Here is a 21,201-nt window from a genome sequence, read left to right as displayed (position 1 = left end):
CTGTTTCAGGTATTGACACTCATTCTATTACTTTACTCCGGTACTGTATGGAAAGAGTTCCACTTCAAGATGATGTAATGGCTGAGTTCATACAGTAAAATCCATAGTACAACCTACTCTTAGTCCCTATGTTACAATTACCATGTACCTTACATCTTTTTTCAGCTACGGTTTAGTTTAGTGACCCGATTTTGAAACGGAATGAGCATGCCGTCAGAAATCCCTACATATAATATACTTTGAATGCTCTCCAGGTTTAATTTATCATTACCAATACAAGTAACCGGATAAGAAAACGTCTAGTGCAATACCCTGGAAGCTCCATGATCAAGGGAAGGCAACACGTTGGTATGAGACTACTCTGTAAATCGAAGACTGGTGTTTCATTGAAAAGGGTTGCTTGGTTATAATGCATTCACAGCATAAAAAACCACGAGCAGGCGGTTTAGTCATGAAATTTCTATGAGGAATAAACCAGGTCGTTTGTGCCGATCCATGTTTAAGGTGAAAAGCACTAAAATATTTCTAGTGTTAACTAAATGTCTGTTTAAGAGACGCTGAAAGCTCACTACAAGTCTCAATACGTTGGAGACCTGCTATTTCGCATATTCATACTCATTTAATTTAACATGGAGAATAATTTAGAGTTCTGTATATTACTTTATTACCCATGTCTAACATATTGTACATCCTGAATGCCTCCTTTTCTTCCTTGATTTGGCAGGTACTACTCCTTCGATAACATTTCGAATTCCCTTATTTCTAAGAGCAAAACATTCAATGTAACTACTCTTGCACCTGCTAGCAAAGTGTATCACTAAGTCCTTGTTAAGGAAGACTCCATATTTTTCCGGTTATCAAATTTGCATCCAACTAAGACCACTGCTGCTCGAGGACAAGAGTGTCGAACCTCACTTAACCATTTATTTAGACCTCCAGAATGCAAGCTGGGCAGATCAATATCCAAGCAAATAACTACCACTCCATTTCCCGCATAAGCCTGTACTCCTATGGCGTCGTACGTTTTTGAAACACCGGTGTTTTACACAAGTAAATTTACTACCAGACCATCTCCTTTAACAGCTTCTACTTGCTGTGGCTGGTAAGGGAATGTAAGCATCGTTGCTTGACCGTAGATCATCATATTCACAAGTGAAGTACTTCCTACACCTATATCTTCCACTAGGGTAACTTTAAATCATCAGATGAATCTTTACGAAGGCTGTTCTGCTCCATCATGTTTGAATTCAACAGAATCGAATAGGCAAATCAAGAACCCTATATCTTTCTTTTTTGTCAACTTTTTTGCTCATATACATTCAATATCACATATTAGAGGCTTCTGTCATCCTTGAATTTTGATAAAACCTGTGTGGGGTGTAATGTTATACTTGGAGAAGACAAGCAACATCCGGCACACTAGACTACTGGCTTTATCTCGCAAGAAGATGCTAAGATTAAATCATTACTTATACGTAGACAACATGATAGCTTTCAAGATGCTACCACGAAATCCAATATGATGGTCATTTAACTTTGGCCGTGGTAAGTTTGAACTTAATTAAAATTGCTTAAATTTTGTCGATTACGACGGAAATGTGAAAGTTTTTTTGAAATGGTTGCAAATTGTGACCTGAACGCTTTCACACTGTCGAATTCCAACCATCAACAACTTGCAGAGTTAAAATAAAGAGAAATAGATAACGTTCGGCAGTATTGTTGACGTCACAAACTATAATATAATTACTAGCATCTCTTTCATCATTTAGGATGTCGTAACCCGCCTCAAAACAGTTATGTGTCAATATGAATAATTTGGTTTCACATATTAAATTAAAGTTACAATTAGGCTAATGACCATATCACGTAATACTACAGAGTGGAAGGGTTAGATCTATAATTTGTATTTGCACTATATTAATTACAAATACTAGTGGCTTTCATTCCTTAGGACTCACTAACTTCACTAACTTCATCTTCCTCTTCTTGTCCATGTAAATCGCTGGACAGATTAGGCGAGTGTGTATTTCCTCTAGTTTTGGCTTCAAATTCATCTCTTTTCTTTTTTAATTCTTCTAACTTACCCTTAACCTTCCTAGGAGGAAGAACTTCATTAAATGCCTTTTCCCAATCATGTGCACATTCATACCATTTGCAGCAAATTTCGTAAACATGCGAAGTCGCTAGCACTTGCCTACCATTCATTTGAATATATTTGTCAATTGGCAAACGTCCAACTCTTAAACCCATTTCTTTGGCCTTATTAATGCAGAGATTCTTATGCCTATTCTTGTCAACAATTGCTCCTATGATATATGTCATTCCAGGCTCTAATTCCTCAATCACTTCATCAGTATCTGCTGTGAAATAGATAAACTTATCTTTGTTTTCATCGGTGATCAATGATTCTAATGACTCTTCATTAAAGTTTATGCCTTTCCATAGTTTGTACTGGCCCACCAGCTTTTCGAAACGTTCCACTAATTTTCCTTGAAATGAAACAATATCTAATGGTAAATCGTATTTGCAATGACGCTTTGCAGAATATGCTCTAGTGATTTGATTGCTTAGGGAAACAATTTCCTTATCTGACATTAAATCGTCAAACGAGCAATCGAATATGAACTTGGCATCACTAGGAGTCTGAGATTCAGGTAATTTTCTCTCCTTCTTCAATTGGTGATAATGGAGAGCATCATCTAATTCTTGTTCAGTTAAACCTTGCTCCTTTAATTGTGTTATATGATCCTTTCGTCTTTGTTTTGCTGCTTTTTTCTTATCCCTTTTTATTTTTCTGTATTCATCCTTTTGTTCATCCCAACGCTTTTGACGTTGAAGTTTCTTCCATTGGTTACGCGACATCCCATCAGGAACGGGCTCTCTTTTGAACTTTTTCACCGATTCATCTTCATTGACTGGACTGGCTGGCCTTTTCTTTTCTTCCAAACTTTCATTTGACTCTGTCGGAGTAGCCTGAAAAAGGATCTCACTTGAGTTTGACATTATTATGTTCAGATCTCAACTATTTTCTTCAACTCTTGAGTATTTGTCTTCTCATGACTTCTTAACTATGCTGAAAAATTTTGATTTTCTTCTGACACACTACTTGGATTAAACAAAGTGGTATATGAATTAGACATTAATATAAAGGATACACAAGTAAAATAAAAGGCTGGTAGGGGAATAGTAGCAATATAGACATATGGATATGACGATAAGGAAAGAATTCGAGTGCCCGATAATGCTATGACACCAGAAGGATGAATAGGATAAACTAATTAAAAAAAAAAAAACATATTGGTGCAACTCATGTTTCAAAAGAATCTTACTTGGTACCGAAATGGATACCCAAAGCAAGGGCAAGGACAGCCACAATAATAAAACAAATAATGAAACACCAAATCTTCTTCTTTCTCGCACCTCTAGCTGACTTGACAGCGCTGTCAGTGTGCTTCACACCATGTTCAATGTCATGTTGAACATCGCCCATTTGTGCTTCAATTTGTTGAACGGCATTGTCTTGCTCAGCAACCATTTCGTTCATATCTTGGACCAATCTATTCAATTCAGCCATCGTTTTCTCCAATTTCAATAATTCTCTGTGTCTTGTTTGTACTTCATTCAACACAGTACGGGCTTCACCACGTCTATTACTTTGCATTAATGCAGCTTGGAAATACTGCTCACCATTATTGTAATCATCAACCACTTGTCTGACTTCATCTTCAGAGGCTTCTGGCTTGATTATACGATACTGTCTTTCAGCTCTTTGCTTGGCTTCAGCAGTATTGTTTGCTTCAATGACTCTATAATCTTGAATTAATTGCAAAAATCTCTTTCTGACAACTTCCGCTTGACTATGCTTAGTTGGGTCACTCACACCTCTTGCTTGAACACTTTTAATTCTGTCCTTCAATTCCAATTGCAAACGTTGGGCTTCGTTCACAAGAGCATCAACTTGGCGGGAATTGTAATCACCATCTTCTTCATTCAAATCAAGTTCTTGGAGAAGGTTTCTTTGCTTTTCCTTAATTAAGCCGACCAAGGACCCATACTCATCCAAAGATTTGTTGATGTTAGAAATATCTTGCATGTAGCCAACAAAATCATCTTCAGCAGCATAGGTTTTCAACTCATAGGAGTTGTTGTTGTTGTTTTGGGCATATGGGTTACTCATAATGGCGTTGATATTTGTAGAACTGCAATAAGTGGTTGTGGGCTATGTTCAAATAATATAACCAGATAGGGCCAAAAATGGATGGGATAATAAGGAAGGATCGGTTTACCTAGATAGTTATATGAGAACAGGTAATTCTGGTACCGGAGGGCTGGCCGCTGTTATGATATGTAACTAGAACTACAACCGATGCTAAAATAACAAGTAACGTCTTCCTTGTTCAAATGGACTTTTTCTACTTGACAAAATATTAGCGTGTAAAAAGTATTTATTCTTAAAACGCAGGCGCTGTCGGAAAAAAATTAATACGCCATATTTACAGGACTACTTCAAAGAGTTTCCATTATACGATACGAAGACAAAAATATAATAAGTGACCAATGACACCGCATTAGAAGGAGCAGCATGGTGTATAAATTCAATGCTGGTCTGATCTTATGGAGTCTGAGCATGAGGCAATACCAATGACAAAACCTATGCAAGCATTGAATATGAACTGAGAAGCAAAACCTATTGTGGTGCAGTTACCTAAAGGTATTGTGTGTAATACTTATAATTATATCTATTATAAACAAATATCGCCTCTCGAACAGATAGTTATTTGGTGTTTATGTTTTGTGGAGTTACACGAATTCCGTGTGCATTTAGAATCTGAAGATGCGTCGGAAATAGTTGGAGGTACACGTACACATTGAGACAGGGCAGTAGCAATCGGAATTATAAGATTTACTTTCGAGGTAACTCAGCACACACAAGATGAATGTGAGTGATGAATGTGAGTGATGAATGTGAGTGAGCGAGTTACGTCGCTGGAGAAGATGCCATGTATTCAACTCAATTTGCGCTCCTTTCAGCCCAGTCTTAAAAGTTGTAAAGATTATCCTAATGTAATGTAAGATCAATTTCAGGGAAACATGAAATTGACTTATTGTTGCTATACATTACCTCGCTCAAGTTCACTGAGACAAAAACTAATGGTAGCGCACACACTTAATTATAGTAGGAGGGGCTTACTCTGAATCTCAATACAAATAATTGAGTTCAAGATAAAGCCTTGAACACTTGAAGATGCCTTTTAAACCATCAGAACATCAAGCTGCTGGCCATGCTGGATGTTTGACAGATGACGAAAATGGACTCTTTGTCAAGATTACAAATCAGCAAGAAATTGACTTTTATAATTCTATTTATAGGGAAGATCAAGAAGCTTTGACAAAAGGAATTGAAGCACCAGAAGGTTCAAAATTGGTCGATTGGATACCTCGCTTTTATGGGACCTTGAACGATGGTGATCAATTAAGTGCTATTTCAGGTACATCACCTACTCCACTTCCAAATGGCAAAAGTTATATAGTATTAGAGAATCTTTACTCTGGGTATTCAAAGCCAAGTATTATTGATATAAAATTAGGAAAAGTTTTAACTGATGATAGTGCTGACTCCGAGAAACAAGAGAGATTGCGTAAAGTAAGTGAATCTACAACCAGTGGATCACATCATTTTCGGATTTGCGGCATGAAATTATACAACAAATCGCTGACTGATCTCCCCAAAGAATTACCTCATTTACATGAAACCATTATTGTCCGTCAAAATGATCTCAATGACGATGTTTACTTGGAATACGATAAATTTTTTGGTAGGAAACTCAATGGTGATAATGTTAAAGACGGCATCAAATTATTCTTGAGTAATGCTTTACCTCCTGAATTATATGCCATGATGGTCGAAGTGTACTGGAAGAGATTACAACTTTTGTACAATTGCTTATTAGACCATGAAGTTCGTATTATTGCTGGATCCTTGTTATTTATATTGGAAAACGATCTAGCCCGGTACCCCCCAAATTCGAAAGAGTTAGAAGCTCTCAACCCTCTTACCAAACCAGCCTTCACTAATGATGATGAAAGTGATGACGATGATGAAGATGAAGCGAAAGAAATGAATCCGTTAAGTAGCTTAAATTTTATTGATTTGGCCCATGCAAAGCATGTTCCTGGGGAAGGATATGATGAAAATGTCATTATAGGTGTTGAGAACTTGGTTAAAATATTCTCTGAATTAAAAACTGAATTAGAGTAGTTACTTTAGAGTAATTACTTTATACTTAATGTAAAACGTTAACTTATTATTACTATTATATATATATATATATTTAATTGAGAAGCTTAGTGATCTTACCAATTGCAATTGTAGTACCTTGATCTCTCAAAGTAAATCTACCTAATGGAGGGTAATCTTTAAATCTTTCAACGCAAACTGGCTCACTGGTTTCCAAAATAGCCACAACCTTCATTCCCTTCTTAGCAAATGCTGGTGGTTTCTTGGACTTTCTGTTAGTACCCTTCTCCAATTTGTGTTTCAATTCAACAATCTTAACTTCTTCAATGGCTGTATGTAAGTGCATAACACAGGAGAAACCATTTGATAAAATAGAACGTAATTCAACAATAGCAACGATAGCTTCAAACTTAACTGCAGTGTTAACAGGGTTCTTCAATGAAGTTATGACAAAACCTGGTTGAATATCTTCTTCTTCAATACCCTTGATCTTCAATCTAACTTGTTCTCCACAGTAGGCATTGTCGGCTTCTTGTTCAGTTTCATTGTATATAGTTAATACTTCAATAGTATCTTTGTTAGGCATCATCAATAACTTGGAGCCCTTGGCAACGTGTCCTGATTCAACCTTCCCTTCAACAACAGTTCCCATATCCTTCATCTTACCAGCAACAGGCAACATGAATGGCCCATTGACTTTACGTTCGTCAAGCTTCATGTTATCTAAAAATTCTAATAAAGCGGGACCTTCATACCAAGGACAGTCTTTAGCATTGACACGGTCTTTCAAACCAGCACCAGTATAACCTGAAACGGGCATGTAAATGATATCTTCTTTAGCATATCCGAGTCCTTTCAAATATTGACCCAACTTGGTAGTACATTCTGTGTATCTTTCCTTGGACCAGTTGACAGTAGGATCGTCCATCTTATTGACAACAACGATAATCTTGTTAACGCCTTGAGTCTTAGCCAACAATGCATGTTCTCTGGTTTGTCCTCCCTTTTCAAAACCGGTTTCATATTCACCCTTTCTTGCAGAAATAACTAAGATACCAACATCTGCTTGAGAAGCACCACCAATCATTTCGGAAATATATAACTTGTGGCCCGGAGCATCCAAAATGGTGTATCTTCTCTTCTCAGTTTCAAAGTAGGCTTTACCAACTTCAATGGTCTTACCATCATTTCTTTCTTCCTTATTGGTATCCATGACCCATGACAAATACCAACCTTGTCTACCAGCATCCTTTGCTTCTCTTTCGTATTTTTCAACTGTTCTCTTATCGACAGATCCTGTCAAGTACAAAATGTTACCACCCATTGTGGACTTACCAGCATCAACATGACCCATGAAAATAATAGACATATGTTCTTTACCTCCAAACATTTCGTTAATAAGTTCTTCATCCACTTCTTCTTCTTGTTCCTTGACCAATTGATCTGCATTTGAAGCTAAAGCTGGAACACTAGCTGAGGCAGCAGGAGTAGCTGAAGTAGTTTTCTTCTTTGGTTCTTCAGAAGCAGGAGTTGCAGACTTCTTTGGTACTTCTGGAGCAGGAGTTGCGGCTTTATTTGGTGCTTCTGGGGCAGGAGTGGCAGCTTTATTTGGTGCTTCTGGAGCAGGGGTGGCTGGTTTGGATTCTTCAGTTGAAGCAGTTTCTTCCTTGACTTGAGGAGCTGGAGATTCTTCCTTTTTGGCAGCAGCAACTGGCTTATTACCAATCTTAATACCGGAAGTAGAAGCCAATTTCAACTTTCTCTTAGGTTTTTCATTCAAGGCAGCTTGACTGGCTTGTTGCTGCTTTTGGAAATCAGCCAATGACATAGCTTGACCACCTTGTGATTGTTGTTGTTGTTGGCTGTAGTTATTATAATTGTTGTTGTAGTTGTTGTAGCCACCTCTGTTACTGTTACTGTAACCACCTCTGTTGTTATAACCACCTCTATTGTTGTAGTTCTGGTTGTAGTTTTGGTTGTAACCTCCTTGGCTATAGGCTTGGTTGTAGCCACCTTGGTTGAATTGCTGACCACCTTGAGCATTATACTGATTGTACTGTTGGTATTGGCCTTGGAAATTGTACTGGTCATTGTATGCTTGGTACCCCTGTTGAGGAACAAAGGTGTTGGTGTTACCAGCATTGAAAGACAGTGTTTGGTACCGTTGTTGGCCTTGCTTCTGCTCACCACCAATGGAGGAATTTTGAAGGTTTTCGGCCAACTTATCCTGGTCGTATTGGTCGGACATAGCTTGTAGAATACTTGGATAATCAGGGGTTAAGGAGACAGTATGGATTTGAAAATTTTTCGATTGCCTAGTACGAGATGATTCAAAAACTTTTGGTGGAGAGAAATAGCAACCCGAGGGACATTCCGAGGGTACAGTCCGACCACACTTAACTTCAGGTTACATTTAACAATCATTTAACTTGTTGAAGTTTTGAACGCAGTACAATAAACAAATCACAATAGACAATTGAGTGTTTAAGTCTCAATGGTACTTTGAATTTGCCATTGTGTTTACTGGCAAATGGTATTTCTGTTTGTAATCTATCACTATGGAGCTTTCTGTGTGATTTACATTCCCAGGTACGGCGTACAACAGCGACGTCGAATGCATATAGAGAAATGTTCTCTCTCGCCAATAGGGGGGTTATTTGATCAAGTTATGAATCTATCAAGTTATTGAAGTAAAGCTTAAAACATAGCACAGTTCAAATTGCTGAATATAATTGACTTAATCTTGTTTAGCTATTCCTCTCATAGCTGAATCTTTCCTATGCCCTTATTTGGATCGTCACACCCTGAAACGTCTATCACCATTAAGGTGAACCAGATATGCGAGAACCGCAACTCTGAAATTGAAGATATTGAATTGCATTTGAATGATTTGATTGCCCTTGTTGAAGTTCAAAGACTTTCTGGTGCTACTGAATGTGCACGGGCCATAAGGAAAAAGATCAAATACGGTTACCATGATGAGCAGTTACGAGCATTGTCATTATTGGAATTGATTACCTTGAATGGTGGGTCCAAGATTGCACCCGCAATCTCTAAAGACTACAAATTGCTAGAACTTCTTGAGTCTATTATTCGAGGAAGACTGACTGGTGGTGCTGGGGTGCCGTACCATAAGCTGGTGATAGTGAAAACAATCAACTTGGCAATTGGATGGAAGGAAGAGTTTAGAGACTTGCCTGATTATCAGGGAATGGCACAACTATACAAGGTTATCCCTAAGAACATTAGGAAATCGAATAGATCGAAGGAGAATCAAGATGTGACCGATTCAGGCCATAGTAATAGTAATATGGATTCTAAAGAGTCGATAGACGAACCGTTCTCAAACAATACCTCAACGTCCGCCTTTGCATCTGGTTCAGGTTCTGCTACGAGGAATGACGTGGGTAAGGGAGGTGAAGACGATTATCTGGCTGTCAAGAGATTATTAAAAGAACAAAAATCGAAGAAGAAGAAGGAAAGACAAGAAAAGTACGCCAAAGCCCTGATGGGAGGTAGCTCTGGACGTAAGAAGAATAAGAAGAAAGGTATTATGTATGCTGATGAAGAATATGGAATTCCCCAAATTAATTACACACTTGAAGCCCCGAAGATTAGAGCTCTTATAGCGGACTCCCAAACTCATTCGACTGCCTTGAATAATGCAATGTTGAGCGTTCCAAATGGTACGTCTCCTATGGACGATTCAAAATGCTCAAAGGAATTTGAAAAGTGTAGAAGCTTGAGAAGAAAAGTATTACGCTACTTGCAGTTTGTGGGAGCAGGTGATGTTTCTCACAAATCAAAGGAGGTAATGGCAATGGATGAAGAATTTTTAGGCAGTTTACTTGAAGCTAATGAGAAGTTTGTTAATACTTTTAATAAGTTCGATGCAGCTTGTGGAAACCCCACTCAAGATTATGACAACAATGTGGGAGATGATTCTGATTCCAGTTGGGATAGTTATTACGATAGTGATTCTGATGACGAAGATGAGGCTGAAGAGGCAGATGAGAGTGTTTCCGATGTATCGAACCGGATGGAAAACTTACAGGTCAAACCTAAAAAGGTTCCTCCACCAAGGCCATCAAAGTCTTCCCAATTGTATGAAACTTTCCCATTACAAACTCAGAAGACTTTTGGTGATGACAGTAACCCTTTTGGAGATTTCAATGCGGTTGCTGACGCAAACAGGTAAATTTATAATTAAAAGTAATGTACTCTCTAAGGTATTTAACTTATTATTGAGTTTTCTTAATGATTGGCGTTTTCCCCCGACTTGTACTACTTATGGTATACATCAATGCCCCTAGGAACACGCCAAAGGCTCCTAGTATGGCATTGTTGGATATTTTATTCCCAAAGTAGAGCACGCTGATAAACAAGCTCACGAACTTTCTAACTAAAAGAACCACAGTGACTGTTAATGCCAGGGTTTTTCCAGCTAGCATTGAAACTCCCCTAATGCAAATAAACTGGGTTATGACATTTAATATTAAGTCCAAGAGGGCTTGAGAAACGTACACTGAGGATCCAAATATTGAACGCTTTACTGGAGAAGTCCAAACAAGTTGAAATTCCTTATATATAGTGGGACTAACCACCAAAAAAAGTGGAAGTCCCAATAAATGCAGATAAAACAAGCTTTCTTGCCAATGATTGCCATATTGTTTGAAGAGGTTCTCATTATAGAGACCCATTAATGCTGAAAGAAAACATGCAAATACTAAGATGAAAAGTCCAAAAAAAAATGTTATTGGATATGCATTCTGATCATCAAGTATCTTCTCGTTACTAGACGAGGGGGATGCCCCAGGTACTGTACCCAAAATACAACCCATGGTGATCACAATTGATGATATACACTGACCTGTACTATATTTTTTCCCTCCTATGCAATAACCCACTATCATAGTAATGATTGTCCCACAAGATCTGAAGATAATGTGGATGGGAATAGTGATATCAAACCTCCAAACCAAGTTATTCAACAAGGATACGCAGAAAAAGAACACAACTGATATTAACCATTTCTCCATTGGAATAGCATTCTTCTTCAAGTAAAGTCTTTTCCAATTGCTATTAACTGTATCTATTTGGTTCCAATAGCTGAATACACTCACTCCCAAAAACTGACAAAATGTTATCAATGTTCCCAATGAGTTGTCTGGAGAAACGTTATTCTGAATAAGTCGTTCCAACAAAAACACATTACTACAGCATCCTCCAAAAACCTGGCCCACTATATTTACCCATTCCACTAGTGCAAATCCACCTAATACTAGTCCCACATCGCTGCTGCCCATTTTACTATTGAACAGGGTTTGTGTGGCAGATAGCCAGATTAGATATTAGGGCACTGTGATTTGATTTTCTGAATTGGGAGTGTCGCGAAATATCAGGTAGAGGATAAACTTGATCTGAGAAAGTAAAACTTACAGCGTATGGAGCGAAGCCAAAGGGAAAACCTAAAACAACAACAACTTTGAGCGCAATAGTATCACCTATAAGTGAAACACTGAAATGGATATAAAGAGAATAACTCCAGTTTAGAAATAACCACATAAAGTTTAAAGCACTATGGAGGACCGAGATGTTCCCTCGCACCCATCAAGGCAGACCCCCCTTGACCAGCCGATACCATATAAGCGACACACTGTGCCGAAGGAGTTAACTAAAGTATCAATTCCCTCCGTTGATGAGTTCCGATTGAGCCACATACTATCCAATGTTCTTAAAGATGAATCTGAGCAAGTTGCACAGTCTCTTTTACATGTTGTAGCAAACTATCAACAGGATTTGCGAAAAGAGGTGAAGCATAAGATTTCCACAGAGCAGAAGATCCAATATAAGAACATATCCATAGCCAAACTCACATACAATTTGCATAAAACAATAGAACATAAGAATAAGAAGCTATTGAAGTTATATCTGACTAAGGGAAACGATACAGAAGAAGAAGGCACATTGGCTGATGTTTCTAATAATAATACATTGGACAAAGAAGTCAGCGAAACACTTAACTACGCTTTTAAAGTTTCAGGCAAAGTGCGCAACTTGAGTCAACGTCTTTTGGAAATTGATAAGAGGTTGAATCAGCAAAAATCATTAAAGGTTAAACAATATCCTAAATTGGTTTCTTTGCTTGATATTCTGAGTCTTGATCAAACTACTATGCACTCGTTACCTTCTTCTTCTTCGGACCTAATACATTGCCATTCTACATTTGATGATAATTTTGACAAAGAGTCAAATAAAGAAATGGAACCAACAGCTACGGAAATTATGAATGAAACGGAGCAAGATTCACTGGTATTGAATTCAAACGTAGATTATTTGATTATTACCTCAGAAAACGACGTTCAGAATGTTGATCAAGAAGTTATCGGTTCCGGTAGGGATGATGTCCATGGAATGCTAGTGGAAGTTGGTACTAAAAAGCCGACAGATTACACTGAAATCGGTAGTAACGATGAAAGAGCCTCAATATTGGATATTAAGGATACAGAAGAGTTTAACGAAGAAGATTCTATGGACCAACAAAAATTTGAAGTGTTTATGTCTGAAAGTATTCAGAAATACAGAGAGTTACAAGAGGATAAATACAATGATTCTGATTTATTTGAAAGTTATGGTTTACCAACATCATCTAAGAAAGATCAAAATGAATCAACACCTTTGGGAACCAATAATAGTAAATTCACTACCAATAACCCATTGAACTTGTTGTACAGCAATTTGATTCTGGGTTCGCTGATGGCCCTGCCCTCAACGGAGGAATCAGCAACTTCGCTTATTTTTTTACCATCAATGAGTGTCAAGCTGGCAGCCACTGTTAAACAATCTTTACGTAACTCTCATTTCAAGAAGCTTCGAATTAATGGGAATCCAATCACGTCAGCGACTTTCCAAAATATGAAAGACAAACCAAAATGTGCCTGTGATGAGCACAAGGGAATAAGCAATGAATCCGATTCACCAATTAAAATCAATAATATGCCTGATCTTGAGCATTTGGATATATGTTCAGAAATCGAAGACGAAGAGCTCACGTATAGCTCATCGGCTTTAAACTCGGACGAAAATGAAAGTGATCTATTGTTAGGCTCATCTGATGATGATTCAGACGATAATATCGAGTCTAACGCAATTTCAGATGAAGGCGCTCTTTCTCGTGTGACTAATGAGTATTATATATCGTTACAACGAAAGTTAAAGAGAAAGCGACGAACTCCGAAGCAATTCATCCCAGAGTTAGCAAAAGATCGGGATGAATCTCCTACACCGAAACACAAGCCATCACATAGAACTTTGAAGCCAAAAAGATCAATTTTGAAAAGTACTCCGCACGGTGGACCAAAAAGATTGGCATTTTCAGAGGTTGAAAGTAGAGAATGCCCACCAACTGAAGAAGCCGATGTTATAGAACATACTCAACCTATAAACACTAAAGACAATATTATTAATGTTCCCCACCAACTGAACTATAGTGTTTCACCTGTTATGGTACTGGGTACCATTTTGACATCCCCTGAAAGCGATACCATTGGACAAGAGGAAATGACTAAGGAAAATAGATGCGAGGCTACTAAAGCACAAACAATTTCTAACTTACGGGTGCTTTTGGAACAGGATGCACATTGATCTTCATTTCAACATCATTATTATTAGCTTGTATTATTATTAGAAATTATATACAGTAATATTTACCAATATATTAACCGTTTAAAAGATCCAAACGTAAAAGAAACATACAAAAATAATGAAGAACACTAGAACCCACATTCTCCAGGTAATACCAGCTCTCTGACTCATTACTACCATTCTGTTGTAAGTGTTTTTTAAGTATAATTGCCCATGTTCAAATCTATTTGTAATATCATCATTCATCTTGATTGACTTGTTGATCTCTGAACCCATTTTCACTCCCAAGTTCTTTAAAGCCGCCACTTTCTGACTCATGGTATCCATTTCATCGTTATTCTGTGATTCAAGTGACAGTAAATATGCTTCATTATGTTTCGCAGATAGTTGTGGAGGTGGTTTATCGTATGGAGATTCGACTCTTGCAGGAGGCGTACTTTGTCTCAGACTTGGTCTGCCAAATAGTTGCGTACGCGCTTCTCTTCTCTGTGCTGTTCCATTATCGCCGAGATATCGAGAACTCATATTACTATATTGTTCTGGTGTAAATAGTAAGTCCTTATTCTTTGAATATCATGTAATGATTTCAAGCTAACCCAGTCGTGTTATCATCGCTCTGTAATAAAGGGTACAGAGTTTCGGTCGCGATTTTTTTTCCCCATGATTGTTCTGTTGACACGATCTGGGAGGAACTGTTGAACTGACAGCCATTGATACAAGAGAATTTCAGATACGTTAAACTCTAAAGAGAGTTGTAGTAAGTATAGGTCAAATAAAGCCATTTACATTGCTATGTATGCTAATCCTGCTTTTGAAGTGATATCTCTTTCTCTTGAGTACATAACAAATCGTGGAAAGTTGTTCTTAGAGATTCAACGTCGCATAACTAATTCAGATTAGCTGCAAATTCCCATACAAACCACACCCCATCAGTAATGCTTCAAAGGTAATAGAACACAAATATCTAGTCCATTTTATGATACCAATTATCCCATCGCCCATCGCTATAGCTATGTTTGGCATGTTGCTGTCACGTGTACATTGGGTTTCTATGTCTGTAGTATTTAATTAGTGGATACACTAAAAGTCGGTACTTCTAAATTGCGACTGCGACTGATGAGTAATTCGACATCCGTTCTATTTCTACAATCATTCAAACGAACACTATTCTGGAAAGGGATCTCAACTTAGGGCACTATGAGTACACCTCCAGAAGAAAAGAGTCCAGACTCGTTAAGGAATGTCAAACATGTTGTTCTCATTCTATCAGGAAAGGGAGGAGTTGGTAAATCGTCAGTCACTACTCAAACCGCATTATCATTAATTAATAAGGGCTTCAATGTTGGAGTATTAGATATTGATTTAACTGGACCTTCGCTACCTCGGATGTTTGGAGCCGAAAATAAGCAAGTACATCAATCAACTAGAGGGTGGGTTCCTGTTAATATAGTAATCCCAGATGTCAAACATCCTGAAAGAGGTTCGCTTTCCTTGATGTCATTGGGCTTCCTTGTAGGTGATCGAGGGAATTCTGTTGTATGGCGTGGTCCTAAGAAAACAGCTATGATAAAACAATTTTTAAAGGATGTGTATTGGAGTGGACCCAACGGGGCACCTATTGATTATTTATTAATTGATACACCCCCAGGTACTTCAGATGAACATATTGCTATAGCGGAGGAGTTACGGTTTGCTCAACCTATCGATGGAGCTATCATTGTTACAACACCTCAACAAGTGGCAACTGCTGATGTCAGAAAGGAGATTAATTTCTGTAAGAAAGTCAACTTCAAAGTTTTGGGTATTGTGGAGAATATGAGTGGGTTCATATGCCCCCATTGTGCTGAATGCACAAATATATTTCTGAGCGGTGGTGGGTTAGCATTAAGTCAAAGTTTAGATTTGAAATTTTTGGGCAATATACCTATTGATCCCAAGTTTGTGGAAATGGTGGAATCTCAAACGGATAAGAACAGATTAATTGACCTCTACGATGATTGTGAGCTTAAACCTTTAATGAGCGGCATTATAGACAAAGTATTAGAACAAAATTGTCCTGCAAGGTTCTAAAGCCGTCAGCTCACCTAGTATATTTACAAAAGTATCATTGTGATGTATGCCAAATTGTATTATAGAAATTTAATAGTAATTTATATTATCGAAACCAATTACTCAATATTGTTGACCTTTTTCCATTTTGTAATTCTCTTTCTTAAATCACCTGCACTTTGTTGAAATACATTTAACTTCTTATCCCATTTCATCTTCTCATAATCATCTCCGTGCTTTTCATACAAATCTTTCAACCAAGAATCTTCTCTTTCAGATTGCTTTCTCTCTCTTCTTATTTGAGAATTCTTTTTGGCGTATTCTTCCAATTGTTGAATAACTTCAGACTTTTCCACTTCTGCAGCAGACGTATGCTTCACTTTCATGGTACCATAAATAACTTTCAACACTTCACCGGATTCTTCATTTCTTATTATTCTAGCTTCACCTTCTGGGATCTTAGCGGGGTCATCGGTGTTTTCAATGTCCTCAACAGAAACCTTGGTATCATCTTCCTTGCGTTGCTTGATTTGCGTAAGTGTCAACACATCCTTCTCAATACCACCAGCCATGGATCCAAGCTTTGTTCTCAAACCTAACTTCTTGTAATTCTGTTGTAATGTCAATGACTTATCCCAGTGTTTCGCTATTATGGGATTGGAATGGATATTAATGTTATCATGCTTATCTTTGACTCTTCTAGTGTTCTTCCGCACGGAAGAACGCTTCATCTTTCTCTTTCTAACGGAAGTCATCTTGATTGTCGTCGTGGCCAGTGGAATGAAGTGGTTACAATCGAAAACTCATCGCAATAACAAGTACGATGAGCATCTCACAACAGAAAATTTCCACCCAGAATAGAGCACGATACAAGATTTTGTCGCGCTACCAGAACAACTAAAATAAGGTGGAGCTACCATGGGGGTGTTGCCACGGTGGTTTGCTTCCCACGACTTCAGGTGTTAAAACTTACATCAAGGAACGTGAGAAGTTCTCTGCACCATTGAGGGGTGCAAATCCTGTATGTATAGTTGTACGAGTACATCATGTGCGAATCCACATTTATTGCGCCCAGTAAGTGGGCACAGCTTGATTCAATTCATTGATGATGGTTAGCACTCCAATGGAAACAATACGAGACAATATTGAACTTTCGTAAAACTAATAACAATAACCCATTCGATGATTTACGTGATTAAGGCGAAGAACTTTTGAAACAATGCTGTAAAAGGAGAAGCAAGACTTTGGACGTTGTATATAATTATATTTTCCTTGCATTCAGTCCTCCACTTTGAAGATAATGTAACAATTTCGTTGTTAAATTCGTTCACATTCCTAAATCAAGGTGAATACAGGACACATGTTCAAGTCATTGCTATGTGTGATGACAACGTAGTCACACAATTACAACCTGGTTTTGGACTACGGATTGAGTGTTCTAAAGCGGGAACAGAAAGTGCAATAAGTTTTGTACTGTTGGGAAAAGCTTAGTATACCGTAGGTCATGAGCTGAAAGTGCCTTTAAGCCAACTGGAGGTAACTTGGAACTAAGCCAGAAAGGAGGCCTGCGAATAAATCTAAGTAAAACTTAACGAATATCGGCTTAGCGGTCTTTGAGCTGCATCACTACTGCACAGTCACCTCCTCAAATGCTGCGTACTGTTAATAGCTAAGTCCAAACGAAATCTCACTTGGGTGTAGTGTCGACGACCAAACCATGTCTAGGGCAACTAACGTTCCCCGATTCGGCTGAAAGTATAAATATCAACATAATTGCTTTCTTTCCTGCTAATGAATAAGTAATTGACTACTCAATTGAAGGAACTCAATTATTAAACTATGTCTGCAAACGATTTCTATTCTTCCGGTGACCAAGGTGAGGTTGACAAGAAGCCTCAATACGACCAAACTGAACTGGGTGAACAAGGTGACCGTGGCCTCGTGTCATCTATTGTAGGCTCTGTAGCTGGAGGTGTTGCAGGTAACAAGATGGGTGGTAAGTCGGGTCATGGTACCATGGGAGGTATTGGAGGTGCCGCAGCCGGTGCATTTGTTGCAAATAAGATTGAAGATTTCATTGAAGGCAAAATGAAGCATGGTAAAAAAGGCAATCACGGCCGCGGTGTAGATGACTTCAACAGTGGAGGTCATCATAACGAAGGTGGCTACAATCAAGGTGGTCCAGGTGATTACAACCAAGGTGGCCCAGGTGGTTACAACCAAGGTGGCCCAGGTGGTTACAATCAAGGTGGCCCAGGTGGTTACAACCAAGGTGGCCCAGGCTACAATCAAGGTGGTTACAACCAAGGTGGTCAAGGTGGTTACAACCAGGGTGGTCAAGGTGGTTACAACCAGGGTGGTCAAGGTGGCAGATGGTAAGTCTATTAGATTTTCTATACCGTGTTAGATTCTATGGCATGGATTTCTTAACACATTCTTTATTCTCAATGTTTGCCAATTGATGTTATTGATAATTTGTGAATTTGTATAATCCCTTTACTTTGTTACATTCATTCTAACGAATTTGACTTCTGTTCCTCTATGCTCCTTGAAATATATTTTCCATGTAAAATACCATTCTCCACGTTACATATTTCCTGTATAACCAAAACGTGGTAGTGCCCATCAACCTGATCTATTGCGAACCCTCACCATCTACAATTAACAGCTTTGTACTAGCTGCTCCAACATTCAATTGCGGAGTACGAATGGAACGTGTAGTGTCATGGGTCTTCCCGTCTCCAGAGTTCTCAGAAAGGGACATTGAAAGTCTCCTATTGAAAAATAAACTATTATTTCCCAGAGTTCCTGATAATCCATGAGCCGGTGTAGAATCATCATGTAATATAGATGAATTGGGAGAATCAAGTAATTTATCATCAATCAAGATTGATGCATCATCCTCACTTCTAAACTGCTGCTCATCCATACTCAAATCAGCGATGCTTCCAACGTCACTACTTGGAACATTCGCATCCCAACGAACCTTTTTTGGAATTGCCAACGTCCTCTCACTGTAACCGGCTAGCATATGGTCTATGGGTGCAAACTTCTTTTTCGCCGGCGGTGAAACCTTCAACGGAGAATCAAAACTACGTTTACTACCACTCACCTGTCGTTGTCTTGGAATAAATGATGATGGATTGTTGTTGAGAACATTGTCTAAATTTGGGATCGTTGTTTCTGGATTGACTTTTTGTTGCATGAATTCAGAGGTGAGCGATTCTAAGGCACTGTCTAGTTCTCCATCAAGAATATTTTGAATCGAATTTGTAATACTCTGTAAAGCAACTTTTGGATCAGCAGATTTGATAACAGAAATAAAATTCTTGTGAATATATTGAAACTCGGTCAATTCTTTGGCAAGATAATCCGAGAGGACAGAAGAGTTAAGAAGGATATCCTTTAACACGTAATCATTCAATAATTCAATGCTATCTTGAAATAAACTAGTATGACCTTCGTTCCATCCCTCCATTTCTTTGAGTTTCTTCAATACTTGGTTGGCTGACTTATCAAGAATATGATCAAGTTGATTAGGCTCAGAATATTGTGCTTCTAATTGAGCTATTTGACCTTCTAGTTTCTGCAACAACTCGTGGCATTTATTTAAGAAGAAGTCATATTCGGGAACCGCATTAGCATCATCCGATTCTTGGAGGCTCTCAATAAGACTTTCTGTACCAACTTTATGAGTAAATAATATCTTTCTCTTAGCAAGTACAAAATATCTTCTCCACTTATCCTGTGTCTGAGACTCTATTGACCGTTGAATATTTGTAATCAGAAGTCTTAACTCATTAATACACTTTTCATTTATATTATTTTGCTTCTGTAGCTCTTCTTCAACAATACGAGATTCTCTCAGTTTTAAATCCAATATCTCCATTTTTTGCTCCGTTATCATTTTTAAATAAGATCCAACATGACGGTCTAAATTTTGTTGATTTCTTATGACTTTTGTTTTAATCTCTTTTGCTCTGTTGGCATATTTGAGTGTATTCAAAGTTTCATCGTAATGGTGGGAAGAAGGGGACACACAGACAATCATAACCGTTTTACAATTTCCACCAAGAGAAAACTTCAATAGTCGGGTGAGTTTTGAATCACGGTATGGAACATGATTTCTTCGCCTAGGATCACATAATGCATTTATGCAATTTCCTAAAGCCAATAAAGATTTATTTATATTAGCCCCTTCATTAAGCCTGATTCCTCTATTTCTTGTAGCTGCTGCCCTTTCACTTCCTGCAAGGTCAATTATTGATAAGGTTGCGTAAGTATGACTTTCAACGATATCTGCCGTCTTGGGTCGTTGCATAATATTTATTTGAAGGACAGCATGAGAACGAGATGATGTTGCATTTGCTTCTGTAGGAGAAGATGTTCTGTTGGCGTTTCCTTGAAGAATCAAATTCATGACTTCTTCTACTGATTGAGGTTGAACACACAGGAGATTTGATACAGAAATCCTATTATTTGAATCTTCACGTAGTATCAAACGACGATGCTCGGTTTCTGGTTGTAACAAATCCCTTATAGTTTCATTATATATTTCCAAATACGATAACGTCACTTCAAAGACTCTATCGTTTCTTAATTCATCAATTCGTTCATATAACTCTTTCATTGTGAGGAATATAATACCTGGATCATTCTCTGTACCCAGAATGGTATGGGTTTTACCACATCCAGTAGCTCCATATGCAAACACAGTTGCATTGAACCCTTCAAGTATGGAATCAAGCAAAGGACGAGTTGTTGCATTATATACATCTTCTTGAGGAGTCGTTGTATCAAAAAGCCTATCAAAAACAAAGCGATGTTCCCGTATTCTGGTTTTAGTATTGGGGAAGGCATTCTGCTGCATTCTAGCTAAGGGATTTGTTCTGGACGGATCAAATATCAACATTTTATCATCTACTACTTCGATGATCTTTCGTAGACCGCCTTGAGCGTATGTGTTTGCATTGGCAGCTGCCAGTGTATTTGTATTATTTGAAAGAGAGCCATCACCAAAGAATGCGCTGCCTTCGTCTGCAGCCACTAGCTTTTGTTCTTCGAGAATTGTAAATGGTCTTACTCTAACAGCTACAGTAATGGAAGACTGCCTAGCACCAGATCCAGAGCTTGGGATGCTTGGTGTGCTCATTCCATTAGCAGGTTGATGATTTGCGTAACTTTCAAGTTGTAGTGAATATCGTGAATATCGGACTTTTAGCTAGACAAATGCAAAGTACGAAGTTAATCTAGAAGGGTATTTTGTATGA

General features: G+C 38.1%; 10 protein-coding genes across 10 annotated transcripts; 4 read left to right on the top strand and 6 right to left on the bottom strand.

Annotated features, from left to right (window-relative positions):
• Positions 1-1,947: 1,947 nt before the first annotated feature.
• On the bottom strand, positions 1,948-3,311 carry TRM10 (tRNA (guanine(9)-N(1))-methyltransferase; the record flags this gene model as incomplete). The annotated part of the gene is made up of 2 exons (XM_043191661.1): positions 1,948-2,960; positions 3,308-3,311. 2 exons carry the CDS (start codon positions 3,309-3,311, stop codon positions 1,948-1,950), a joined length of 1,017 nt encoding a protein of 338 aa, XP_043048968.1.
• A 14-nt stretch (positions 3,312-3,325) lies between these two features.
• Positions 3,326-4,177, bottom strand: SSO2 (syntaxin; the record flags this gene model as incomplete). The annotated part of the gene is made up of 1 exon (XM_043191660.1): positions 3,326-4,177. The coding sequence occupies one exon, from the start codon at positions 4,175-4,177 to the stop codon at positions 3,326-3,328; it is 852 nt and encodes a 283-aa protein (XP_043048967.1).
• A 1,068-nt stretch (positions 4,178-5,245) lies between these two features.
• Positions 5,246-6,259, top strand: IPK2 (inositol polyphosphate multikinase; the record flags this gene model as incomplete). The annotated part of the gene is made up of 1 exon (XM_043191659.1): positions 5,246-6,259. One exon carries the CDS (start codon positions 5,246-5,248, stop codon positions 6,257-6,259), a length of 1,014 nt encoding a protein of 337 aa, XP_043048966.1.
• A 73-nt stretch (positions 6,260-6,332) lies between these two features.
• On the bottom strand, positions 6,333-8,486 carry SUP35 (translation termination factor GTPase eRF3; the record flags this gene model as incomplete). The annotated part of the gene is made up of 1 exon (XM_043191658.1): positions 6,333-8,486. One exon carries the CDS (start codon positions 8,484-8,486, stop codon positions 6,333-6,335), a length of 2,154 nt encoding a protein of 717 aa, XP_043048965.1.
• A 531-nt stretch (positions 8,487-9,017) lies between these two features.
• LSB5 (LSB5 family protein) lies at positions 9,018-13,882 on the top strand (the record flags this gene model as incomplete). The annotated part of the gene is made up of 3 exons (XM_043191657.1): positions 9,018-10,432; positions 10,552-10,571; positions 11,979-13,882. 3 exons carry the CDS (start codon positions 9,018-9,020, stop codon positions 13,880-13,882), a joined length of 3,339 nt encoding a protein of 1,112 aa, XP_043048964.1.
• Positions 13,883-13,963: 81 nt separating this feature from the next.
• On the bottom strand, positions 13,964-14,407 carry BET1 (uncharacterized protein; the record flags this gene model as incomplete). The annotated part of the gene is made up of 2 exons (XM_043191656.1): positions 13,964-14,358; positions 14,404-14,407. 2 exons carry the CDS (start codon positions 14,405-14,407, stop codon positions 13,964-13,966), a joined length of 399 nt encoding a protein of 132 aa, XP_043048963.1.
• Positions 14,408-15,079: 672 nt separating this feature from the next.
• On the top strand, positions 15,080-15,952 carry CFD1 (iron-sulfur cluster assembly protein; the record flags this gene model as incomplete). The annotated part of the gene is made up of 1 exon (XM_043191655.1): positions 15,080-15,952. One exon carries the CDS (start codon positions 15,080-15,082, stop codon positions 15,950-15,952), a length of 873 nt encoding a protein of 290 aa, XP_043048962.1.
• A 98-nt stretch (positions 15,953-16,050) lies between these two features.
• Positions 16,051-16,686, bottom strand: NOP16 (uncharacterized protein; the record flags this gene model as incomplete). Its single annotated transcript, XM_043191654.1, has 1 exon — positions 16,051-16,686. The coding sequence occupies one exon, from the start codon at positions 16,684-16,686 to the stop codon at positions 16,051-16,053; it is 636 nt and encodes a 211-aa protein (XP_043048961.1).
• A 1,084-nt stretch (positions 16,687-17,770) lies between these two features.
• Positions 17,771-18,310, top strand: RCT1 (Rct1p; the record flags this gene model as incomplete). Its single annotated transcript, XM_043191653.1, has 1 exon — positions 17,771-18,310. The coding sequence occupies one exon, from the start codon at positions 17,771-17,773 to the stop codon at positions 18,308-18,310; it is 540 nt and encodes a 179-aa protein (XP_043048960.1).
• A 256-nt stretch (positions 18,311-18,566) lies between these two features.
• Positions 18,567-21,083, bottom strand: KIP3 (tubulin-dependent ATPase; the record flags this gene model as incomplete). The annotated part of the gene is made up of 1 exon (XM_043191652.1): positions 18,567-21,083. One exon carries the CDS (start codon positions 21,081-21,083, stop codon positions 18,567-18,569), a length of 2,517 nt encoding a protein of 838 aa, XP_043048959.1.
• Between the last annotated feature and the right edge of the window lie 118 nt (positions 21,084-21,201).

This window comes from Scheffersomyces spartinae (genome assembly GCF_019049425.1).
Source record: "Scheffersomyces spartinae strain ARV_011 chromosome Unknown scaffold_12, whole genome shotgun sequence".
NCBI classification, from domain to species: Eukaryota; Fungi; Ascomycota; class Pichiomycetes; order Serinales; family Debaryomycetaceae; genus Lizanozyma; species Lizanozyma spartinae.
Note: the sequence above shows the minus strand (reverse complement) of the source record. Positions and strands in the feature narration are given on the sequence as shown.